The sequence below is a fragment of the Callithrix jacchus genome, chromosome 1 (assembly GCF_049354715.1).
Source record: "Callithrix jacchus isolate 240 chromosome 1, calJac240_pri, whole genome shotgun sequence".
NCBI lineage: Eukaryota > Metazoa > Chordata > Mammalia > Primates > Cebidae > Callithrix > Callithrix jacchus.
Window position 1 is genome coordinate 158,506,457 of NC_133502.1, and position 24,202 is coordinate 158,530,658.

General features: G+C 45.4%; 1 protein-coding gene across 21 annotated transcripts in view; it reads left to right on the top strand.

Moving 5' to 3' along the window:
* Positions 1-24,202, top strand: part of PALM2AKAP2 (PALM2 and AKAP2 fusion) — a 527,870-nt gene that overhangs the window by 476,611 nt on the left and 27,057 nt on the right. For 20 of the 21 annotated variants that reach the window (XM_035305215.3, XM_035307774.3, XM_035251605.3 and 17 more), the window contains 1 exon segment: positions 15,387-17,802. In XM_035305215.3, the coding sequence (XP_035161106.3) occupies positions 15,387-17,802 (2,416 nt within the window). 21 annotated transcript variants of the gene reach the window in all.

The window sequence follows — 24,202 nt, forward strand, 5'->3', positions numbered from 1 at the left end:
AGACAGAGTCTCACTCTGTCACCAGGCTCCAGGCTGGAGTGTAGTGGCACAATCTCGGCTCACTGCAACCTCCACCTCCCGGGTTCAAGCAATTCTCCTGCCTCAGCCTCCCCAGTAGCTGGGACTACAGGCACACACCACCAAGCCCGGCTAATTTTTTTGTATCTTTAGTAGAGATGGGGTTTCACCACGTTGGCCAGGACGGTCTCGATCTCTTGACTTCATGATCTGCCCACCTTGGCCTCCCAAAGTGCTGGGATTACAGTCTTGAGCCATCGTGCCAGGCCTCCCCTTAATAAATTAAGGGCTAATTGTGTCTTAGTTTCCCACACTTTACTCCAATTAGGGATTCCTTTGGTAAACAAACGCCTGTCTTAAATTGTAAGAATTCCCATCAGATTCACATGTAAGTGCAAATTGCTTTAAAGACCTGGCTCCATGCTGAGATGTTGAGATGTAGGATCTTTTGGAGAAGAGGCTTGGAAGGAACCTACCTGAAGGCTAAGGAGGGATAGCACAAGACTGGGCATCTGAGGAGGAAGGGCATTTGTGAGGCCCAGGCTTCCTTCTCTCTGTGCCTTGAATTGGGCCTTGGAGCAGCTTGAAAAGCTGCCCCAGCTTCCCTAAGTGCCAGGAAGCAGGAAGGGAAACCTTCCCAGTGCCACCCTTTCCCTTACACCAGCTACTTTGCAATTCCAGGCAGCGGGCTGGGTCTTAACCGTGTTTGAAGCCAGCCTCTCTACCCTGCGGGCCTCTTTCTGTTCCTTCCTGACCCCTTCAAATCTGTTTTTGGAACTGTCTGTCACACTAAGGTGTTAGTGACTGGTGACCATCATAAATGGGATAGTTACATTTAGGAGAATAAAATCCTTCCATTAAAGAGATAAAGTTCTGTCTACGAGCCACGCTTCCTTTGGGGAACTCTTAAAACCTCTCTTGGCAAAAGTATCACCTGGTGTCCAAGGCAGCTGCTGGTCCTGTGGTCTCTCAGGCTTTGTCGAGACTCTGCTCACTCAGAACGACTTCACCTGTGCCCAAAGTGCACGCTAAAACCACAGAGTTCACAGAGATAAGGAGAAGTGAATTGTGAGGGTTTTTACATAGTTGGGATCTCATTTTACAGACCAGAAAACTAAGACTCAGAGGGGAAATGAGGCCTTCCCAAAGCTTCAAAGTAGTCTCCTGCTGCCTTAAATTACAGACACTTCTTAAGGTTATTTGTTTGTTTTGATCATCTCACTGCAGCCTTGACCTCCCAGGCTCAAGTTCCTCCTGCCTCACCCTCCCAAGTAGCTGGCAGTAAACGTGCACGCCACTGAGCCTGGCTAATTTTCAAATTTTATAGAGACAAGGTTGCACTACATTGCCCAGGCTGGTCTCAAACTCCTGAGCTCAGGTGATGGATTCTCTTGCTTCAGCCTCCCAAGGTGCTGGGATTACAGGTGTAGTCCTGGCATTAAGATTTTTTCTTTTATTTGCATTAGCCCAAATCCTTCCTGGGTCTGCTCCCTCCTGAGCTGCCTGGTGCAGCTTCCATGAGCCCTGCTGCATTTTGGGGATTCATGGCTTCTAGCCAGAGCTCTGTTCCTGACCAGCAGGGTGACCCTAGGGAATAGGTGGCCCCCACTGGCTGGGGTCTGCTCCTCTGCAGAGTGCATGATAGTCTCCAGCTTGCCATTAATGGGAGGATTAAATAGAAGGTAAGCAAGGATATGTGGCACAGACAAGACACACAGTAGGTGCACCATAGATATTCACTGAATGATGATCATTATGGTATCGATGGCCTTTAAACCCCAGTGGCTAGACCCTCATACGTTGAAGTTTACTTCCCAGTCAACCAGGACAAAGTTTCAAAAAGGCTTCTTTTCCCCCAGGGCAAGGCACCCTCAGAGACTAAAGAGATCAGGTTATGGCAGCAGGAGAATTAAACTGGTAGTGCAAATTTATTTCCAGAAAACCCACCTCAAGCTCAGAGTCTATGCGTAGGGGGTGTAGAGGTCAGCTGCCGCTAGATGTTACCTGCTGGGTTCCACTCTGGTCATTTCTCCCGAGGGACTCCACTGTCATCAAGTGTGGATGGCTCAGTTTATGCTTTTGCAGCCTGAAGCTAGCTTGCTGGTTGTTCATGTCTTGCTCTGCCTCTGAGTATAATCTACTTTGCTGCAGTCCCTAACGGTAACTTTGCCACAGAGTATTTTTCTAAACTCCACTCTATTTTTGCAGCTAGGGGTTGAAGGGGGACTGAGGGAAGTCTGTGAATGTGTGTGTTTTTATGTGCATGCACAAATTTGAATGCAAGGGTGTATATGTTTGAGTGTATATATTAGTTTGTTAGGGCTGCCATGCATGACAAGGTACCACCAGTTGGTGGGGAGAGACTTAAACAGCAGAAATTTGTACTCTCACAGTTGGGAGGCTAGAAGTACAAAATCCTCAGGAGAGTTGATTCCTTTTGAGGGCTGTGAGGGAAGGATCTGTTCCAGGCTCTTCTCCTTGGCTTATAAAGAGTTGTGCTCCCTCTATGCATGTCTCTGTGTCTAAATTTCCTCTTGTTATAAAGCTACTACTCATGCTGGATTAGGACCCACTCTAATGACTTCACTTAAACATGATTACCTCTGTCAAGACTGAGCTCCAAATAATCTCACATTTTGTGGTGGTTGGTGTTAGGACTTCAACATATGAATTTGTAGAGGTAACTCAAGTCAGCACACAGCAGTGTGCATGTGTGTGGGTGAAGCATGTGTGCATTTGTATGTGTAGTGGTCCCAGGTACCTCTGAGACACCAGGTCATATGCAAGCCTACTCCTTGGAAAATAGTACTTTAAGAGCACATAGTTTTCTCTTTGTCAACAGGGCAAATTGGCAGATTTAAAACCCCCCCTTTTTTTTTTTTGAGACGGAGTCTCGCTCTGTTCCCCAGGCTGGGGTGCAGTGGCATAATCTCGGTCCACTGCAACCTCCGCCTCCGCGGTTCCAGCAGTTCTCCTGCCTCAGCCTCCTGAGTAGCTGGGATTACAGGCACCCATCACCACGCCCAGCTAATTTTTGTATTTGTAGTAGACATGGGGTTTCACCATGATAGCCAGGCTGGTCTCAAACTCCTGAGCTTGTGATCTGCCCACCTCAGCCTCCCAAAGTGCTGGGATTACAGGTGTAAACCACCGCATCTGGCCTAAAACCTTTTTTTAAAAAAACAAATCTTCCCACAGGTGTGGAGGGGCAGGTGTGGTAATGGAGTGGGTCCTGGGTACCCCTCTTGTGTTGTTGTTCGAGGGTACCTCCTCATGGAAGGTCCTGCCCTGGTTCTGCATTCTCAAGCAAAGCAATGCCATTGGCATGTGATTTCCCCACCTCATTTTACTTTAGATGACCAGGTAGCATCTTGAAGTGCCTTTGGCTACAGAACAGAGCATTCCAATTATTCCACAGGGCAGCATAAATTCAGAGTTCCCTTTGGTGCTCCCTGGAGACTCAGTCATTGAGGAACTTCTCAATGTCTAAATAAATTTGGAAAATGTTTTCAGCCTATGGAAAATGTTGGTTAGATTCTGCCAGTAGCTGTAAAGGATACTTTTAGCTTCCTTTTCAGAAGAGCCTGCCTGGGCTCCATCTACTTTGATTATTCCTTCCTAGACTCGTGTGTTTGGGAGGGTCCCAGGAGGTCTGCCATGCTGGCCAGTGTGCAGACCACAGGTGAACCCTGTTCCGTCTTTGGGCTGCTCACCAGGACAAACTGCTCTAGAACGGTCCCCACATGAGCTGGACCCACAGAACCATATGTGGCGTTGGTCATCTTTCCCCCGGTTTACTGGAAATCTCAGCTCTCTTTGTTCTCTCAAATCTTACTGAAAAAGTGAATACTTCATGGCACTGAACTGACCTGGAATTCTGACTGACTTTCTAGTTCTGCCCCTAAGTTATGCCCCAAATTTTCCAGGTCAATGTAGAGTTCCAGGGAACGAGGTGGATGGAATCTGGAGGCAGAGTGGAGCCAGGAGGTGTTTCCAGGTGGGGGACACTGATAAACACGCCAACTCCCGTTAGACCTTGGTGCAGTGCTGGGGGCCCTATTCTGAGGTGCCACTGATGTCTCTACCCAAGGCAAATGCACATCTGTTTTCTTGGTGGCTGAGGACTGTTGCTAGCTATGGGATGATGCGGCCAATTCCTCCAGACATTCCTTGAAATTAGAGCGCTCATCTCAGACTCCAGATGCATCTGTCCACTTTGGCATCGATTATCATGTAGCCACTTAAAATGCATCTTACAAAGGCCGTTAAATAACATAAAAACTGCTTGTGAAATGATGTGATTTTTAAAAAAAGTTGGCACAGAATTGCAATTACTATCTGGTCTCAATGATATTAAATATGTATTTCTGAGAAGACGGCCATGGAATGAAATAAAATATTAACTTTTATCTTTCTGACTGGAGGGGTAATGAATATTTTTTTCCCAAATTTTCTAATCTGAACATTTGTTATCACACACATGCACACATGCACCTACCACATGCATGTACACATGCACAAGCACACACCACAAGCTGTCCTGAAAAGTCTGTCTAACTGGAGATTTCTCCAGGGTCTTTCAGATTTTTTGCTGCCTCAGTATCCCTGGGATATCAATTCCCTGCTTGTCCCAGGGCCTAGCTGTAAATTGCCAAGAAGACAGCGGTAACTCATTCACATCAGCACCACCAGCTCCTGCCTACCCACTCAGCCCTGAGTGTGACTGGAGCAGGCCAGGCCCACACTGCCTGGGAATGCCGCTGCCTGCGGGCTCCGGCCAGCCTGGGAGGGGCCAGGCCTCTCCGAAGGAGGTTAAAGTCCTTCTTTGTGTGAATGGCCTTTTAGGGAGCAGAGGGAGGGCTCACGGTGACATCACAGTCTTCCATCAGGAGGCTCAGGAGGAATTTGTCCAGCTTGAGCCAGGGTGCATGCAGGAATCTGTCTGGAAAAAGGCAGTTCTCACTGAGGAGGTTTGAGGTGCACGCTCTGGGCAGGGTAAGCCAAGTCTGCTGACTTATCTTCTTGTCCTTTTCTTTCTAATCTGAAAGGACAAGGGTCCTTTTTGAGGCCAGTGTCTTTATGGAGGAGGTTTTTGGAGTCTGTCATGTGCTGTGGAGTCCTTTCTTGCTGGACAGTGGGCAGCCGAGCTCGGATTGGTGTCTTGCTTCTCTCTCTCTCTCTCACTCTCTTTTTTTCCTCAAATCTTGTAAAACTCTCAGCTTTTGTGCTAAGAGGCAAAGAAGACGCTCACTTCTGCACATATAGTGCAATGCTGCATGAGTGGCAGATCATGCTTTGAAGATGGTGTGAGTGCATCTGTGAGAATCTGGGTGTGCTTTTCCAGAACAGAACCAAGTGACCCGGTGATTCTGGTGACTCATTTCCTAGCCATCTTCTGGTATTTCTTCAAGAAACTCAGTGCTGTGGTCTACTGCTAGCCTTCTGTTTCCATGCTGTGGAACTCACCATATTCACAGGGTGGTTTGGGGGAATGTGGCTTTTGGGGGAATGTGTGCTCCCTGTCTCTTGGAAGTCCCATGGGGATGGAAGGAGACCCTCACCAGCTTCGTTCGTAGGTACAGAATCGCCTGTAGACAGAGGGTTAACCGCAATGCATCTGGCACTGTTTTCCCTTGGGGCTCTGCCTCGGGATTTGCTTGGGATTCTGCTGGGTCCACAGTGGTGCGTGGCTTTTGATCCCTGCCGTGACCTGCTGATCAGGCATGAACCCAAGATCCGGAACTATTCTAAAACCAAGAGGGACACAGCAAAGTTATAAAAAACTGAAAACTAGGCTTGCTTTTGTCTTTAGCAGAATTGGTTACCCTAGAAATCTCAGCTTGCAGGGGCCAGAGTTCCCTCTGTGGGCTTGGGCTTGGTTTCTTCTGGGGTGGGGACTACCTTGCAAAACAATCTGACAGTGAAAAGGGCCTTTGATGAGAAGAGCATTGGAGGGCTCCTTGATAGGCCCCAGAGTATCCCCCATTGAGGAAAACATGAAACTTACATCTCTCCTCATTCACGGGAAACCCGGAAGCCTCCCAGTCACTCCTGTAAGAAGTGGGTCTCCAAGTAACGGAAAGAAACAACCCTTTCATCCGCTGCTACTGAAAAGCTAACAGCAGCTTCCTTCCTTTCCTTCCCTCCCCACTGCTGACTCCCACCACACACACCATCTTCAGTTTCTTTCACAGAAAGCCCAAGCTGTAAATGTTTTCATCAAGTAACACCTTAACATTTTCCAGATGTGCAGCCTGACATTGGAGCCGTTGACTTTTCAGCAGAGCTGAGAGGATGTTATTAATAGGCTTAAGCTACGGTGCCGGGGAGATTCCATTCTATGAGAAATTGACCAGTTTCCTTCACCAGGAATGTGGGTCAAGGCACAGGCAAGCCTTATTTCCAGTGAAGGGGTGGGAAAGTTCCAGAAGCATTTTCCTCCCATCTTCAGACCTGTACCTGAGGCATAAGCCAGACAGAATAGCCTAATGGTCTTTTACCAATACCATAGAAGCTCTCAGAAAAAAAGGCTGGACCTGCAGGAGCAGGCACAGGACTCCTGGTCCCCAAAGGATTGAGTTTTCTTTTTAAAACTGCCCTAGTCACATTGAGCTGTAATGGCTTCATGGCAGGGGATCCATGGAGGCAAACCCAAGAAGCATTTGTAGTATTCACCCCTTTTAAGCATTGATCCAAGCATGCCTGGTCCACATTTAGCCTGGGTTTGCCCCAGGAGTGCTTGAGGTGTGGAGTCTGGCCGGCTGTCTTCCATCAGACGGGAGGGGAGGCTCTAGCCCCCTTAGGGAGTGGCTTGGTTCACAGTTTCCCACAATCAACACGGGCCCCTAGTTCTATAGGCCGGAAGAAGCTCTGCTGGGGGAAGGAATAGGGAAGCCTGCTTAGGACTGCAGTGTGGTCCAGGTTATTACCCCGGGGTCTTGCCTCTCCTCCACTTCCCGCTTGTAGACTTGGCTTAAAGGCCCAAGCCTAACCCAAGCAGCAAGCGGTTCCCAGACTTTCCTGCTGTCTGTGCCTTCAGGGGAGGGTGGAAGAGACCCACTCTGAGTCCCAGCTCCTTCTCCTTCCAGCGTCTTCAGCAGGGAGGGCCAGAGGAGGTGCAGCCAGCCTGCTTAGGAACTTGGGTGCACTGCACTTTCTTCAATTCTTTTTGCCCTGCACGATTTGCACCGTTGAAGAGGGCTGGAGTTTTATTTCCTGCTATTGCTGCAGCACTTCCTTCCCCTGGTGCTGTTTGTTGTTCTTGTGGGAACTGGGACTCCTTCCCTCCAAGTCTGTGAGCTTCTTGCTGGGGATGGGGGATTACCTTTGAGCTCTGGGGACCTCGCATGGCCGGGGCAGATAGCACATAGCTCTGCAGGGTTCCAGGATGTGCTTATGGATCCAAGGCAGTGTTGCAGGAAAGTGCCTTGACTTCTTCAACCTCTGTGTTCCCTTTCTTATGCCTTGGGTTTCCTGGGTTTGGAGAGTTAGACTCCCTCAGACCTCCTGACTGTAGCTTTGCCTGGTTTCTTCAAGGCTGATGAGGTGCAGCTGATGTGGGCATCTTTTAGGTCTCTGTCTCTAGGCATCATCCACCAGCCAGGTGCACTTCCTCCATCCCACCCCCTTCTGCATTTGCTTTCGTGCTGGAGACATTCTGACTCAGCCAGAAAGTTAGAAGTTTAGGAAGAACCTGCCTAGAGACAGCTACACATGCCTCGTGGAACCAGTTCTTTGGTTCTTTGTCATGATCGTTGTTGTGTCCCGTGTACCAAAAATGTGACTTACAAAAGAGAGGCAGGGGCCAGGTGCAGTGGCTCATGCCTGTAATCCTAGCACTTTGGGAGGCCAAGGCATGTGGATTACCTGACATCAGGAGTTTGAGACCACCCTGAACAACATGGCGAAACCCCATCTCTACTAAAAATACAAAAAAAAAAAAAAATTAGCTGGGCATGGTGATGGGTGCTAGTAATCCCAGCTACTGGGAGTCTGAGACAGAATTGCTTGAACCCGGGAGGCTAAGGTTGCAGTGCGCCGAGATGGCACCTTTGCACTCCTGCCTGGGAGACAGAGCAAGACTGTCTTAAATAAATAAATAAATGAGAGAGAGAGAGAGAGAGAGAGAGGCAGGATAAGAAGGGAAAACGGAAGGGTTTCACAGCTATAAGGAAGTTTTGTTTTATAGCCATGTCTCTGTTCCTAGGCCAAGAGTGAGTTAGTATTTTTGTTGGAACTTAAAAATAACTGGATTAAAGGATCGGGTCACCTATTATCTAGAGAAAAGCATTTCTAATTTAAATGTCATGGCTTTAGTGGGAAGTAATCTGGGTTATTCAGAGTAGAGAAACCTGGTTGTGCAGCCTGATGTTTGAGTAATTTGGGTCACACTGTGCAATTAGGCTAGGTGCCTAGGAGGTCGAGGGGGGTGAGGGACACTGTCGAGCTTGGACAGCCTGAGGATGGTGGGGCAGAGGGGAGCCTGTGAACACAAGCATTGTCCTTGTGGTGAAGGACACCTTTCTGCTGTCCGCTTGGGCTCAGGCAGACCTGCTAAGGAAAATACACTTCCTTAAAGTTATTTCTGTTCATGACATGCCCAGCTGCAGGCCCAGGTGCCCTGGGCAGAAAGAACACATGGGTGTCTCTGCCCAGTGGGGCAGGGATCAGCGCCCTGCTGTTGTGTTTTCTGTGCAAATGTAAACAGGCTTCTAGAATCTCACTTGTGGTGTTGGTGAGGAGCTGCAGCCTTTTCCCACAGTGTCCATCACAATGACATGGACATGGGATCTTACCTCTGGCAAGTGGCCAGAGGAAACAGAACTCTTTCAGAGACCAGCCCAGAGGATGAAACCCCCAGACTGTGCAAGAAGTCGCATTTCTACTCTGACAGGTAGAGCAACAGATGTGACTCCAGAGAGTTAACTCTCTGGGGAGTTCATCTGTTCCTGGCCGAGAGGAATAAGGAAGGAAAAGGGATTTTTGACTTTTAAAGCTAAATTGTCAGTCTCACCTCATCTGTAGGCATTCAGACAAGCAAAAGATCAACCAAAAAGCCAAGCTAACTCTCTTTTGATCCATCCTCTCTTCTTACCATCTCCCATGTCATTTTAAAAGCCTCCTATTATTGAGAATCCATTTTAACATATCAGGATAGAATGAGAAGAACCCACTTCAGATCCTGGCTAGGGCACTTACTAGCCAGGTGATCTTGGGAAACACCCCTCTATTTCTCTATACCTTTTATTCTGAAGTTTTAAGACTGAAATAAAATTCCTGCCTTTCCCACTTAACAGAGGGCCATGTTTTGGGCATCAGCTGACGGATGTCATGTATGTGCATGTACTGTGAAATGATAAGCTATTAGACATGTGTCAACCCCAAAATGGGGTTACCACACTTACAGCATGCCCATAGGACAGGCTTGTCGGTGCTGTCTCATTCACTCATACATTTACTTGGCTAGTTGAGTAGAGGAGATGGACCAGGTTCTGTTTTATCAAATGTGTGACGCCTCCTCTGCTTTCCATGTGACTGGAGCCCCAGGTCAAGGTGGTTCTTGGCTGCTCATTCTACTTACTGCATTTCAGGACTTAAGTTTTAAGGACATTTTATGAAATTACTCTCTCTGTTGCAGCCAGTTGTGTTTAGCTTCAACTAAAATTCATACGTAAGGATCTGGGGTTGGGGAAAGATTAGGGTGATTAGAGCCGCCGTAGGCTCTTTCAGGCTTTCCTGAGTCTTTTTTCTTTAATCTTTTCTTGTTCATTTCTTTTCTTCTAAAAATCTCCTGTTCTTTTCCCAAAAGAAAATCAGTCTGCTGCCAGAAAGGATATAATACCGGTCATTTAAACCTCAGCGTAAAATGGCTTAATAATAGTGAACATTTGAATTAACCGTTTTATGGTTTTCATAGTACTTTTAAGTACATTTTCTAACTTAATTCTCAAAACAGATTTGGGAGATATTATTAGTCCTGGTTACAAAAGAGTTCTATTCTCAGCAGAATTCCATGATTGCAGTACAAAAGGTCTGGCAGCACTTTCGTAGGTCGAACCAAGAAGTCACCCCAGACTCTGGTCTTTGGACGCCAAACTCTGAATTACCACATTTTCTGCATTATTTAGGTGGAGACACAGGCCCCTGGGTTGTAAACTGAGCCACGCTAATTTGCTTTGCAAAACTATTAAACACTTTTTGGTAAATAAAGGTGGCTTTAGTTGCAGCCTGGCTACCAGATTATATTAAACACAAGTCTCTTGGACCAAATTCTGGCACTCATACAGATTTTTTAAATAAACATTTGTAAAAAAAATTGTATGAAGAAATCTCAGCTCTCTAAGTTTCTAGATGCTCCAACCCCATCTTGCATAAAGACAGATGTGGCAATTTTATGAAGACAGTATTCTATTACCATTTAGTAGGTGTTAAGGAGATTGTTTAGTTCTCAAACCTCAAACACCATCGCGAAGGGTATATAAATCAGAGGGTTCACGCTACTCACGTAGCCTCTTTGTGAAAGGGTGAGGAAGATCTCTCATCCCCAAATTTGAACACGACCAATTTCATGGATTTCTAACATTTGTTATGCTAATTGACAAGCCACTAATTTCACTAATGAAAACCTATTTCTCATCTTAATTATGCCAATTAGCAAAGCTTCGGGGGTCCTTGGGAGTTAAAGGGAGCTAAGTACTGGAGGAAGGCACCTGCAGAGCATGGGCTCTCTCATTAGATCCTAGATGACCATTCTTTGAGTATATATTCCCAGTTAGGATGGTTTTCAGACCCTGGAATGTAATTTAAACTAATTTCAGAAGCACACAGCTGTATTATATTGTCCCTGACCAAGTATTTGAAAGTAAATGATAGCCATCCTTACCAGCTGTTAACTATTCTAGGAATTTAGTGGGAAGGGCAGGTTTCTGTGTCCTGGTGTTAGGGCTCCACCTGTAGGGTGAGCTGGGTTGATCTAAAGAGTTCCCACCGCGCCTTTGCACCCTAGTGTTTCTCTGACCTTAGAAAACCCAGTTTAATGATTCTTTCCTGTCCTCCTGTCTTTTGCACTGGAGCATAGTTCATTTCAAAAAGGGCTTTCCTGTTGATATCATGAATGTGCATCTTATCTGAATCCAGAATCACATTCGCCTAATCTGAAGCATAGAGAAAGTTCTGGACCTTCTTATCTTCAAAGAGAGCAATAAGCCTGTGTCATTTAAACAAGATGTCATCTGAGGATACCAAACCCAGACTCCTGCTCAATCAGGATAGGTTGGATTTCCAGCCCATTTCCATTTACCTGGTGTAGCTACCAATATCAGGCCATGCATGAAAGCAAATTCTTGCTGCTGACAGAACCCAGGAAATTGCTTTTTTGTTATCATTGTTGTCTAACTTTACAAAGCTGCAGGACCTCTGGTGCATGGTTGTGAATCAGTAATGCAGAGTTGTTTATCTCTTTAAATGCTTTTATGACAATTAGCGGTTAAACTTGCTGCTCTCTGAGTAAACAGAATTGAGCCTCAGGAAGAATTTTCTGAATTTATGGGGAACGGGGGACTGGACGCCATGTAGCTCATAAGAAGGAAGCCCTCTTTCCTGCTTACACCCTCCAGTGTCTAGAGGTTTAAAAAATGTATTGGAAAGGAATCATCTCAAATTACACTGGAACCCCCAAACTTTGACATATAACAAGTAACTAGCCTTTTTATTTTTTTTGAGATGGAGTTTCATTCTTGTTGACCAGGCTGGAGAGCAATGGTGTGATCTCAGCTCACTGCAGCCTCCTCTTCCCAGGTTCAAACAATTCTCCTGTATTGGCCTCCCAAATAGCTGGGATTATAGGCATCTGCCACCTTGCCTGGCTAATTTTTTTATTTTTAGTAGAGATGGGCTTTCACCATATTGGCCAGGCTTGTCTTGAACTCCTGACCTTGGGTGATCTGCCTGCCTCAGCCTCCCGAAGTGCTGGGATCACAGGTGTGAGCCACTGTGCCTGGCCTTTTTTTTTTGAAACAGAGTCTCACTTCCTCACCCAGGCTAGAATGTAGTGGCGCAATCTTGGCTCACTGCAACCTCCACTCTCTGGGTTCAAGCAATTCTCAGGCCGAGTAACTGGGATTACAGATGTACACCACCATGTTGGCCAGGCTGGTCTCAAACTCTTGACTTCAAGTGATCTGCCCACCATGGCCTCCCAAAGTGCTGAGATTATAGGCGTGAGCTACTACTCCCTGCCAAGTAACTAGCATTTTAAAAAAATCTCAGTTTGACTGATCATAGAAGATGTAACTACTTGTAACATAATTTCTGATTCAAAGATTATACCAGTTTTGTATTTTTTTTTCCAGACAATCGCAAAAGCATACTGTCAAATTGTCTTCTTGGAATTAAAAAATTTGGCACCAAAACAAACAACTATTTCTAGTTCAAAAAGTGTGCCTTGGAAAGAGCTGATACAGTTTTTGAGTTCTAAAAAGAAAACATGGAAAGGCATCTGCTCATTCATCATCGAACATTTGAAGTGTGAAACATTCAAGAGAAAGGGACGTGAGGAGCCAAAAAGTGTTATTGGGAATTGCTTTGGCGACAGACCCCATCATTCCTACACCAGGCCCCATCATCATTCCTACCGCTGTGATTAGCAGCAAGAGACAAAGAGAGTCAAGTTCTTCACTTGCCTGATTCAGACTAAGAAAACTTTAAAATAGACTTAGGGCTTTCTTGGAAGTATGGGAAACTCAATTTTTTTTTTAAAAGAGCATTGTTTCCTGGAGCTTATTGTTGCTGCTAATTTTATTATAACCCTGCAGAATAAGCCCCCCTCATGTTTAATGAGTGGATTAATTAATTAAACTATAGAACTAATTATTTGCCTTTTACTTTCCTTTATATTACATTGCCCTCCTTCCTCTCCTTGACTGTTCTAAAGCATCTTGTGTTTCAGTAGAGCAATGTTCTCTAACCATATTTCAGTCCTGCCAGCTTCCTACTGCCCCGCTTGCCCCCCAAAAAGCCAAAAAGGACAGAAGGAGAGCTCTACTGTTCTCATACAGAATATTAGCAGTGAATCAACTGGCCAAAAGAAGACAGGCGGGAAGGGTGCCATAGGTTATCTGACTCATCTTAGCAGTGCTGCGAATCTCTCTTTGTCTTCTTATTCCAACAATAACTTTCCATGGGGTGGGCTAATTTTGGCCTAGATTTGCTTGAAATTGAATGGCAGCCAGTAAGTTTCAACATTCAAATTTTCTGTGATTCTTAATGATATGTGAGTAGAAGTTACTGACAATGTCTTATCCAAAAAAAAGTTTAGTCAATAGTTTTAAAATGGCTGGCCATGCAGGATGGCTCATACCTTTAATCCCAGCACTTAGAGAGGTCAAGGCTGGACTACTTGAGTCCAGGAGTTTGAGACCAGCCTGGACAACATAGCGAGACTCTATCTCTACCAAAAAGTTTAAAAATCAGCCAGGCATGGTGGCATCCACCTGTAGTCCTAAGGGAGACTGAGGCAGAAGGATCCCATGAGCTTAGGAGTTCAAGGCTGCAGAGAGCTATGATCACATCACTGTATTCAAGCCTGGGCAACAGAGCAAGATCCTGTCTCTTAAAAAAAAAAAAGACAGTAGCAGCAAAAACTACTATTTAATGAAGGTCAAAAATAAAAATAAAGACAATAGCAATTATAAATATTAATTGTGTTAAGTATCACTCTTTAACAAAGACCAGATCGGAACTGGAAGAAAATCAGAGAACAGAAGATGTTGGCAAAAGAGGAATATTCATTATTTGTGCCTGTTAATGAAGAAGGCATATACATTACTTGAATAGTTTAAGTCTGAAAGGGAATATGGAAAATGAAGAATGAAGGAAACCCCCCAGGTCATTGATAACTGGGAAAGTTTTTCAACATTCTGACAGCAAGGTAGAGCACTTACGATGAACTCCTGTGTTTTCTTAGGTCTCAAGAATAAATCCATAATTACCCACTTTTTGGGGAAGGATTTTGAAATAGATTTCCTGATAATCATCCTAAGGTGATGTTTTAATATTCTAAGCATTTAAAATGGTTGAAACCTTACATGAATGAACCTTACACCTTCTTGCAATTTTGCATTGTCCCGTGTCAATAATACCAGGCACATGATAAACTTGAGACGAGGAAACACAGCCGACCTAGGTGCTAGTAAAGTCCTTGAGGGTAACTCAGGTTTATACTTTACTGCAATTCTTTGCGATAAGCCAGAGTCCTTTGAGATGAGAAAGAAAATCATCTTATAATTTGAAAATTAATGTTTCTAATGTCAAGTAACAAAATTACATAGGCTAGATAACTGGTAGAAAAATAGGATGGATTGGTTGGGCGTGGTGGCTCGTGTGTAATCCTAGCATTTTTGGAGGCTGAGGCGGGCAGAGTGCTTGAGTACAGGAGTTCAAGACCAGCCTGGGTGACATGGAGAAACCCTGTCTCTACCAAAAAAAAAATCAGCCAGGGATGATGGCACACATTGGTAGTCCCGGGAAGCAGAGGTTGCAGTGAGCTGAGATGGCACCACTGCACTCCAGCCTGGGCCACAGAGCAAGACCCCATCTCAAAAAGAAAACCTCCTTCCTTAAAGATGTGATGGAGTTTAAAACATTAAGAAGATGGGTTTTCTTATTGAATCACAAACTGAAGATATCACATATAAAGCAGTTAATACACTGGAGGAGAAGTACCATTGGCCATTAGTTTTCCAAAGCAATGCTGACTCCTTAACTAAGGAGTATTACTTTGATGCAATCCCAGAAAACAGAGCTGTGCAGTCAGTGGCTTTGGTGATGGTGTTTACAAGGCATGTGGTCAATTACAGCCATGGCAGTGGGGTACTGTAGCCTGTGTGCTGCCATTAAAGGGATCTATTATTTTCCAGTATTTTATTCTGGAAAGATTTTCCAAAAAGTTGCTTGTCTCCAGAATAACTGCATTACATCTGGCAGAGAGTCGTATGTTTTAAAGGTCTGTTCATACAAAAGGACTTTCTTTTTGTGATCCTATTAATAGTCCTATGACATAGCCTGCAATAATTTGCTACAACATACTTGGGAAGACTCTGGTACAATGATGAGTCATCTCTTCCACCTTAGTAGATAAAATTTTAAAATGGTGCTAGCATGTAAACAAAATGGAATCTGTAAATTAGAGAGGGTTGGGCACCCGTTACTACAAGAAAATGAACATTTAAGGGATTATTAGGAAATTTCTATTCAAAAGAATTTGCCACTGTGGTTTCCGTTTTCCTTCCTGTTATGAGTCAGTTTGTCAGCATTCGTGTTCATAAGAGACACAGTATTTAACCCTGACTTTTGTTTTCTCTTTATTCCAGAAGACTCCCCAGCTTTCCGAGGATGACATCCAGCTAAAAAGTGAGGGGGACAACTATAGTGCCAACCTCCTGGAGCCTGCTACCAGTGCTCTTTCCCCAGATCACAAAAACATGGAAATTGAGGTGTCTGTTGCAGAATGTAAAAGTGTTCCTGGAATCACCTCTACCCCACATCCCATGGACCACCCCTCCCCTTTCTATTCATCCCCCCATAATGGCCTCCTCACTGATCACCATGAATCCCTGGATAATGACGTCGCCAGAGAGATCCGCTATCTAGATGAGGTGCTGGAGGCCAACTGCTGTGATTCTGCTGTGGACGGAACTTGCAATGGAACATCTTCCCCAGAGCCTGGTGCAGTGGTCCTGGTGGGCGGCCTAAGCCCCCCAGTCCAAGAGACCACCCAGCCAGAACCTACTGAGAGAACAGCGAGCCGGCAGGCACTTCCTCACATCGAGCTCAGTAATAGCAGCCTGGACCCCATGGCAGAGGCAGAAAGAGCAAATGGCCATTCCCCCGGCCAGCCTAGAGATGTGCTGGGGGATGGCCTGCAGGCGCCTGTCAGCCCCAGCTCCTCAACTAGCTCCCGGTGTTCTTCCCGAGATGGAGAGTTCACGCTCACCACGCTGAAGAAGGAGGCCAAGTTTGAGCTGCGTGCCTTCCATGAGGACAAGAAGCCCTCCAAGCTCTTTGAGGATGACGAGCATGAGAAAGAACAATACTGCATCAGAAAAGTGAGGCCTTCTGAAGAGATGCTGGAGCTGGAAAAGGAGAGGAGGGAGCTCATTCGCAGCCAGGCTGTGAAGAAGAACCCTGGCATTGCAGCAAAATGGTGGAATCCCCCGCAGGAAAAAACCATCGAGGAGCAGCTGGACGAGGAACATCTGGAGTCACACAAAAAGTACAAGGAGCGCAAGGAGAGAAGGGCGCAGCAGGAACAGCTGCTGCTGCAGCAGCAGCAGCAGCAGCAGCAGCAGCAGCAGCCCCCATCGCAGCTCTGCACAGCCCCTCACTCTTCTCATGAACCTACAAGCATGATTGACAGAGCAAAGGAGGACATTGTCACAGAGCAGATAGATTTCTCTGCTGCTCGCAAACAATTCCAGCTGATGGAGAATTCCAGGCAAGCTGTGGCCAAGGGCCAGAGTACACCCAGGCTGTTCTCCATCAAGCCTTTCTATAGGCCTCTGGGATCAATCAACTCAGATAAACCACTGATTAACTCGAGACCACCTTCTGTTGGGGGACCTCCAGAAGACAGTGGTGCCTCAGCCGCCAAGGGGCAGAAATCCCCCGGTGCCCTGGAGACCTCATCGGCAGCAGCAAGCCAGGGCAGCACAGCCCCTCAGGGGAAGGAAGGGCCCTACAGCGAGCCTTCTAAACGTGGGCCCTTATCTAAACTGTGGGCAGAGGATGGAGAATTTACGAGTGCCCGGGCTGTCCTCACCGTGGTCAAGGATGATGACCATGGGATTTTGGATCAGTTCTCAAAATCCGTCAATGTCTCCTTGACCCAAGAGGAGCTTGACTCTGGTCTGGATGAATTGTCAGTGAGGTCTCAGGATACCACCGTCCTGGAGACCCTATCCAATGATTTCAGCATGGACAACATCAGTGACAGCGGGGCCTCAAATGAGACAACCAATGCCCTCCAGGAAAATTCACTGACCGATTTTTCTCTGCCCCAGACACCACAAACTGACAACCCCTTAGAGGGCCGAGGAGAAGGCGCCTCCAAGTCATTTAGTGATCATGGTTTCTATTCCCCTTCCTCCATGCTGGGGGACTCTCTGTCGGTTGATGATCCCTTGGAGTATCAGGCTGGCCTCCTGGTGCAGAATGCCATTCAACAAGCCATAGCTGAGCAGGTGGATAAAGCTGTGTCCAAAACCAGCAGGGATGGAGCAGAGCCACAGGGACCTGAAGCGACTGTAGAGGAAGCTGAAGCCGGGGCTTTCAGCTCAGAGAAGCCTCAGAGCATGTTTGAGCCACCTCAGGTGTCTTCTCCTGTTCAAGAGAAAAGGGATGTCTTGCCAAAGATTCTGCCTGCTGAAGACAGGGTGCTCAGGGAAAGGGGGCCCCCCCAGCCACTGCCAGCTGTGCAGCCCAGTGGCCCAATTAACATGGAGGAGACCAGGCCCGAAGGAAGCTATTTCAGCAAGTACTCGGAGGCCGCTGAGCTGAGAAGTACAGCCTCCCTCCTGGCCACTCAAGAATCCGACGTGATGGTTGGGCCCTTCAAACTGAGGTCCAGGAAACAGCGGACTTTGTCCATGATTGAAGAAGAGATCCGAGCAGCTCAGGAAAGGGAAGAGGAGCTGAAGAGGCAGAGACAAGTCTTGCAGAGTGTGCAGAGTCCCAGGACAAAGAACGCCCCGTCGCTGCCCTCCAGAACATGCTACAAAACTGCCCCAGGTAAGTGAGGTGCCTCACACCAGAGACAGCAATCTGTCATTGTTGATTTCAGCTCATGGGTTTCCATGTGGAGCCTCCTCTGTGTGTGTCTGGAATAAGTACGGGGGGCGGGGGCACTGGCATGAGAATTCCAACATACAGGGACATGCAACAAAAGTGTGAGTGTCCTCTAGAAGAACGCTGAGCTTGGATGGAGTTTGCCACTTACCAGAGGATGCAATAGCTCTTCGTTGTTGTTGTTGTTCTGCTTTGGCCTTGGTTTATTACAGAGAATTGTCCTCTTTTATCTGAAAGCCTGCCTTTTGTCTGAGGAAGAGGCTGATTGTGGCACAGAACCAGAGTGGACCCATGTGTGAACTATGTTGGAATCAGTTAGCTTGACCCTCAGTATCTGTAGTTAAATCGAAGCCATCTGATTTGGGAGATGTCCTCTACTAACTAACCCCTCTGAATGCTGGTTCCCTTCCCAGCAATGATGGTCATGGCTTGGCATTGGAGACTGACGCATGCAAAATATTTTTGTTCATCTTCTGTGTGACTGGGTTTTTCTTCCAGAGTCACCACAAAGCAACAGCTACTTTGGAATCAAGGGTGGGCTCATCTATTCTTGTCATGTGACCCATTTGGACAAGTTGAATTACCGTCCACAAAGGCAGGTCTTTATCCCTTCATATTGCCTGAGTGGTCCCTTTTTCAAACACTTTGTATAGATGGTTGATGTTAATTCAAGTAGTAATTATTGTTGCTACCATATGGATAATAGGATGACCAATAGTTTTATTTCCCATGTGGATTTGATGGCAATCAGGGATCCACGCATCTTCAACTATAGAAAATGCTGCTCAAAGTGTGGTCTAAGCTAGTCCAGCAATCATTTGCTACTGGTTCTTTCTAAGATAAGTTCTGATGTTGGGAGTATTTGAAAACTCTTACTTCAATATGATATTGTCCTGAAATCCAAGTGTGAGATTTTGTATTTTATAAAAGTATTGCTTCATAATGGACTGGTGGGGAAAACCTGATGCTTTACCAGAGAAAAATTAAGAATTATTACCCTAAAATATAATTGTTGACATTTGACTTGGTCCATCCAGATGTTAATCTTATCTTGACACTTAGCTTCCATTAAATCTACAATGACACAGCGTGACTCTTGTCATTAACTTTTTAAATTTTGGAAGAATCTCCAACCCAAAGAAAAGTTCCCAAGCACAGTACAAATGTTTTTCTATTTTGAATCATTTGAGAGTAAATTGCCAACATGATGCCCCATCTCCTTCAATTTTGTAGACTCCTCCTCAGTGTGGGTCTCTGATGCTTTCACTTGATTATTTTCAGGTTGTGCATCTTTGCTAGGACCAAATTGATGCTGTGTTCTCACTGTATCCAAACAGATAGCATGTAGTATTAGTTTGTCCCAATGTGGTGACAGGTGTCAACTCTGATCACTTAATATTGATTATGATCACTCCATTGAGGGAGTGTCTGCCAGGACTCTGCATAGTAAAGTTTTTTCTTTTGTAATTAATTCATATTTTGTAGGGCAATACTTTGGTATTGCGTAATTTTCACCCCATTTGTCATCAAGCTTTATGTCGGTATGATCTCATGGATTCCTATGATATTCAATGGATTATAATCCATTTCTTTTATTTTTATCCTCAGCTTGTTCAGATAGAGCTCACAGGATCCCTTTCTGGCTAACTTACGTGACCTTCGGAGATGTCCTCATTATCATCTGAGTGCTTCCTCAATTTCTGGCATCACAAGATATTCCAGTTTCATCTTATACTTTCCCAACCCCAAAATCAGTTGTGTCTCCAAAAAGCACTAGTGTCTGATGATGGTATTTAGGAAAAAGATCTGGGTGCTGGGTGTGCTCATTGTCATTGAATTGTGGCTGGTCCTAGGCACTCTCAATGGACAGAATTAGAAGTTATACACATCTCTGGGCTTGGCACTGTGGCTCACACCTGTAATCCCAACACTTTGGGAGACTGAGGTGGGCAGATCACGAGGTAAAAAGATCAAGACCATCCTGGCCAACATAGTGAAACCTTATCTCTACTAAAAATACAAAAATTAGCTGGGCATGGTGGCGCACTCCTATAGTCCCAGCTACTTGGGAGACTGAGGCAGGAGAATGGCTTGAACCTGAGAGGCAGTGGTTGCAGTAAGCCAAGATCGTGCCACTGCACTCCAGTCTGGCAACAGAGTGAGACTCTGTCAAAAGTGGGGTGGGGGGGGGGGAGGAAGGAGGGAGGGAGGGAAAGAAATGATGCACATGTCTCTTGAAAACCATGAGTTCACCCTGATACCTTTTAGTTCTAATTTAATAAAAGGGTCATTCATACTTTCTCCCTTTCTATATTTGTAACCACCTTCCTGACAAGAGACTTAGTTGTTATTATCTGTAATATGTTTATTATTTGACCAGCCCTCCTCCCGCCACACTCCAGTATAACCAGTCTCCTGTTTTCCTCACCAAACTTGGGCTCTGACATCATTTTTTGGGTGGCCACTGCCACCCCCATTCACCAGCACCCTCCTTACCCTACCTGGGCTCCAGCCCCACAGCAGGTGCCGTTTTGCTCAGCCTGGCCTAGTGACTTTTGCACTGAATTGTTTGGGAAGGAAAGGAAAGGGAGGAAGAAGAGGAAGACTGCAGTGACTTCCTTAATATATGCCATCACACTGGTGATAAAGTTTCAACAAATAAATATTGGGGGGGCACAGACATTCAGACCATAGCAGTGAGTATTTTCAGGATTCTCTGACTATTTCGTAATTGAACCCCTCACCATATTACCCCGAACTTTATTTCTAGCACGTAAACAATTGTCTAACCTAAAGACATTTCAGTGCTCTTTCCTGATTCCCCCACTGGCTGTTGTTCATCAGGCTTCCCCACCAGGACCAAGGTTGCCTTCAACAAGTCAGCATCCTAAGGCTTGCCACTGGCATCCCAGCAACCCAGTATCAACCTCCCCAGCACTTTCCTCTGTGCTAATACTGATCTCTTCTCCCATATCCCATCCCCATAGGATTGATTTCTGGTCCCTACAGGGAGATGGCAATTTATCCGTGCAAGTCTGCGCTCTGCTCCAGTCTTAATGTCATATTGAGTACAGTCATGATAATGTGCATACATGTCATTCCTTCATGTTTATCTCTAGAACATTTAAAGCTGGCCCCCCGGGCTTCCCAGAATTACAACATGAGTTGAAAGAAACTGAACGTAAAACACAGTTTTCTTCCTGTGCATGTGTGGAAATCTTTGGAGTATTGCTTGACCGGCCAACCTCCAAGTTCATGATCAGGGAGAAGGCTGACACGTGACTCTGAGCAGCCCAACTAGACAATTCATGGCCAGGGTCAGAACTGCTGGGCCCAACGGTTTTGTGAATGGAGATATTACCTAGTTCCTATGGGACATTTCACATTTCGTGCCAGAAGAAGCGACTCCACTAGTTTGTTGTGTGACTGACACTGATGATGAGATACTAGGTGATGAAAAATATAATTTTTAACTTCTCTGGTAGAAATCGTGCTGGTGGCATGCTGGAATCCTAAAACCTTAAAGCAAATAAAATCCACTGAGAGCCAAGATATGGTAAGGAAGGATAAATCTTCTAATTCTTTCCATAGAAAAGTTGTCTAGACAGAAACTCCATCCCCCAGGTGTGGAAATGATACTGTTTTGCTTTTAGTGGCTTTTTTTTTTTTGAGACAGAGTTTTGCTCTTGTTGCCCAGGCTCTGTTTAGAAAGGATATAGTCATTGTTAATGACCACATATCTGGAAATTATCTTCTTGGTTCTTACTTGACTTTTTTTTGTTTTTGGGGGTGGGGGGAGCGGAGATGAAGTCTTGCTCTGTCACCCAGGCTGGAGTGCTGCAGTGGCACGAACTTGGCTCACTGTAACCTCCACCTCCCAGGTTCAAGTGATTCTCCTGCCTCAGCCTCCTGAGTAGCTGGGATTACAGGCACCCACCACCACGCCCAGCGACTTTTTTTTTTTTTTTGGTAGTTTTAGTAGAGACAGGGTTTCATCATATTGGCCAGGCTGGTCTCCAGCTCCTGACTTCAGGTGATCTGCCCACCCTGGCCTCCCAAAATGCTAGGATTACAGGTGTGAGCCACCACACCCGGCCCTTATTTGACTTTTAAAGGAAGAAGATCCACTTAAATAGAATTTGAGTGACATTTGTTTATACAGAGGTGAACAAAATGTACAGTCCCTGCTCTCAGGGAACTTAATGGTTCAGTAAGAAAAGCAACATTAAACAAATGAGGTGATTTTCTGACAGAGAAGCACAGAGACCAGTATGAGTACAAAACAAAGAAGACCATATCTTTTGGAGGATAAAGAAAGCCTTCGTTCCTCAGGAAATTATTGTCTAAGCTGAGAACTGAAGGAATCAAGTTGGGCTCAGGGTGTAGGGGAGAAGGAAGGGCACCTAAAAGAGGCCCACAAGGAATAGAGAACTTGGCACATTTGAGGTATTTAAATAAGGTCAGAGTAACTTAAAGGTTAAGATATTTGAAACAAAACAGAAATTGATTCAGAGCCAGACAACAAAGAGTTCTATCAATCATGTTAAGGGTTTTCGACTTTAGAGTTTATCCTACAATCAGTGAGAAGACACTGAGTTTTTAAAGGAGTAATTATCTCTACACAACCCCAAGCTGTCCTGCCTTCACTATAAATTGATGGACTAAATGTCTTCCTGTTGTAATGAATCCATTTCACAGGCTTGGATTGAGCTCTTCCTGCTTACAAGCACTTCTGAAGGCAGGTGCCATCTTGGTGAATACCCTGTATGTTATGTGTGAGGCCATGCTTCCAATAGTGTGTGCATGTGTGCCCTCTGCTGATGGCACTTAGAGACTAAGGGAAGAAGGCCAGGGGTGCTGTCTCATGCCTGTAATCCCAGCACTTTGGGAAGTGGAGGCAAGAAGATTGCTTGCGCCCAGGAGTTTGACACCAGCCTGGGCAACGTAGGAAAACCCCATCTCAAAAAAAAAAAAAAGTAGCCGATTGTGGTGACACATGCCTGTAGTCTCAGCTACTTGGGAAGCTGAGGCAGGAAGGTCATTTGAGCCAGGTATTCAAGGCTTCAGTGAGCTATGATCGAACCATTGTACTCCAGCCTGGGCAGCAGAGTGAGACCCTGTCTCAAAAAAGAAAAAAAAGAGAGAATAAAGGAAGCACTTTTGCAGGTACATGAGCCTGACTTGAAGGGGTAACTCACACATGCTGTAAAACACCCTTGAGGAAAGAATTGGGGGACGGAATACCCAAACTTTGTATTGAAGTTGTAGTTTAAGACCTTTTCAAATGTCTTTTCAAGTTGGGGTTGCCAACAGTTCTCACTTTAGTATCTATGTCTATTATTAGATATCCTGGTTTCACTTCCACATTCTAAGCATGCCAGAGAAACCAGATGCGGGATGATTTGTTTTTTGAAAGTTTCTGTTTTCATGCCAGATGTCGAATTCATCTACCAAGTCAGATCATTCACTCCATGGGACATACGTTATGAAGAGTGACAAAAGAGAAAAAAGAGAAGGTGTAGGTTGCCTGTTAGGTTCCACAAATTGGGGTGTCTGTTCATGCCTTCTAACATGTGGAAAGATGTGATAGTAATAAATCTTATTTTTATAAGATGTACAGGAAGTGTTGACTTCTGCTGCTGTCTGTTTAGATTAAGATTCCGCATAAGGTGATCATTACATTATTGTAAAGATTCTTAACTGGGTCTTTGCTTTTTCCCCTTTATTATCTTCAAGTATCACAAAGGAAAGTCTTAGGAAAAAATATTTGTGAGTGTTTACACAATCTTCACGAAGCAGAGCTTGGTGGAGTGTTCCATGCGAAATTAGAGCCGGATGAGGCACAGTTTCATTTGAGGTGCCATCATTGCTCCATGGGGGAAGCCCCTGTTTCGGCCTCTGATGGAAGGCTTAATGACGAGAGAGCTCTTCATCAGTAGGACACAGTGCTCCTCTTTCCTGCAAGGCAGGCACCTATCGTGCAGCTTGTAGGAGCTCTGCCTGCTGCGTGAAGCTAATTAAAGCTTATTGTGGCATATCCACAGATGGCTATTGTCCACCACCATATTTCCAGAACGTTCTCTGGCGACACAAGTCTAATCATGGTAGACTTAAAGCTACATATAATACTAGTTATTTCGCACACATTTGTCATTTCTCATTTTCTTACTGAATCCTCCCAGCAGCGCTGTAAGATACAAATTATCTCAATTCTTGAGGCCAGATATATTTCTGGATTCAGACTTTTTCTTATTTTAGAAAAGTTATAAAGTATATGCTATTATTTAGAAAGGTAATGCAATGAACATACTATTATTTAACATAGCTGGCAGGTTCTGGGGCA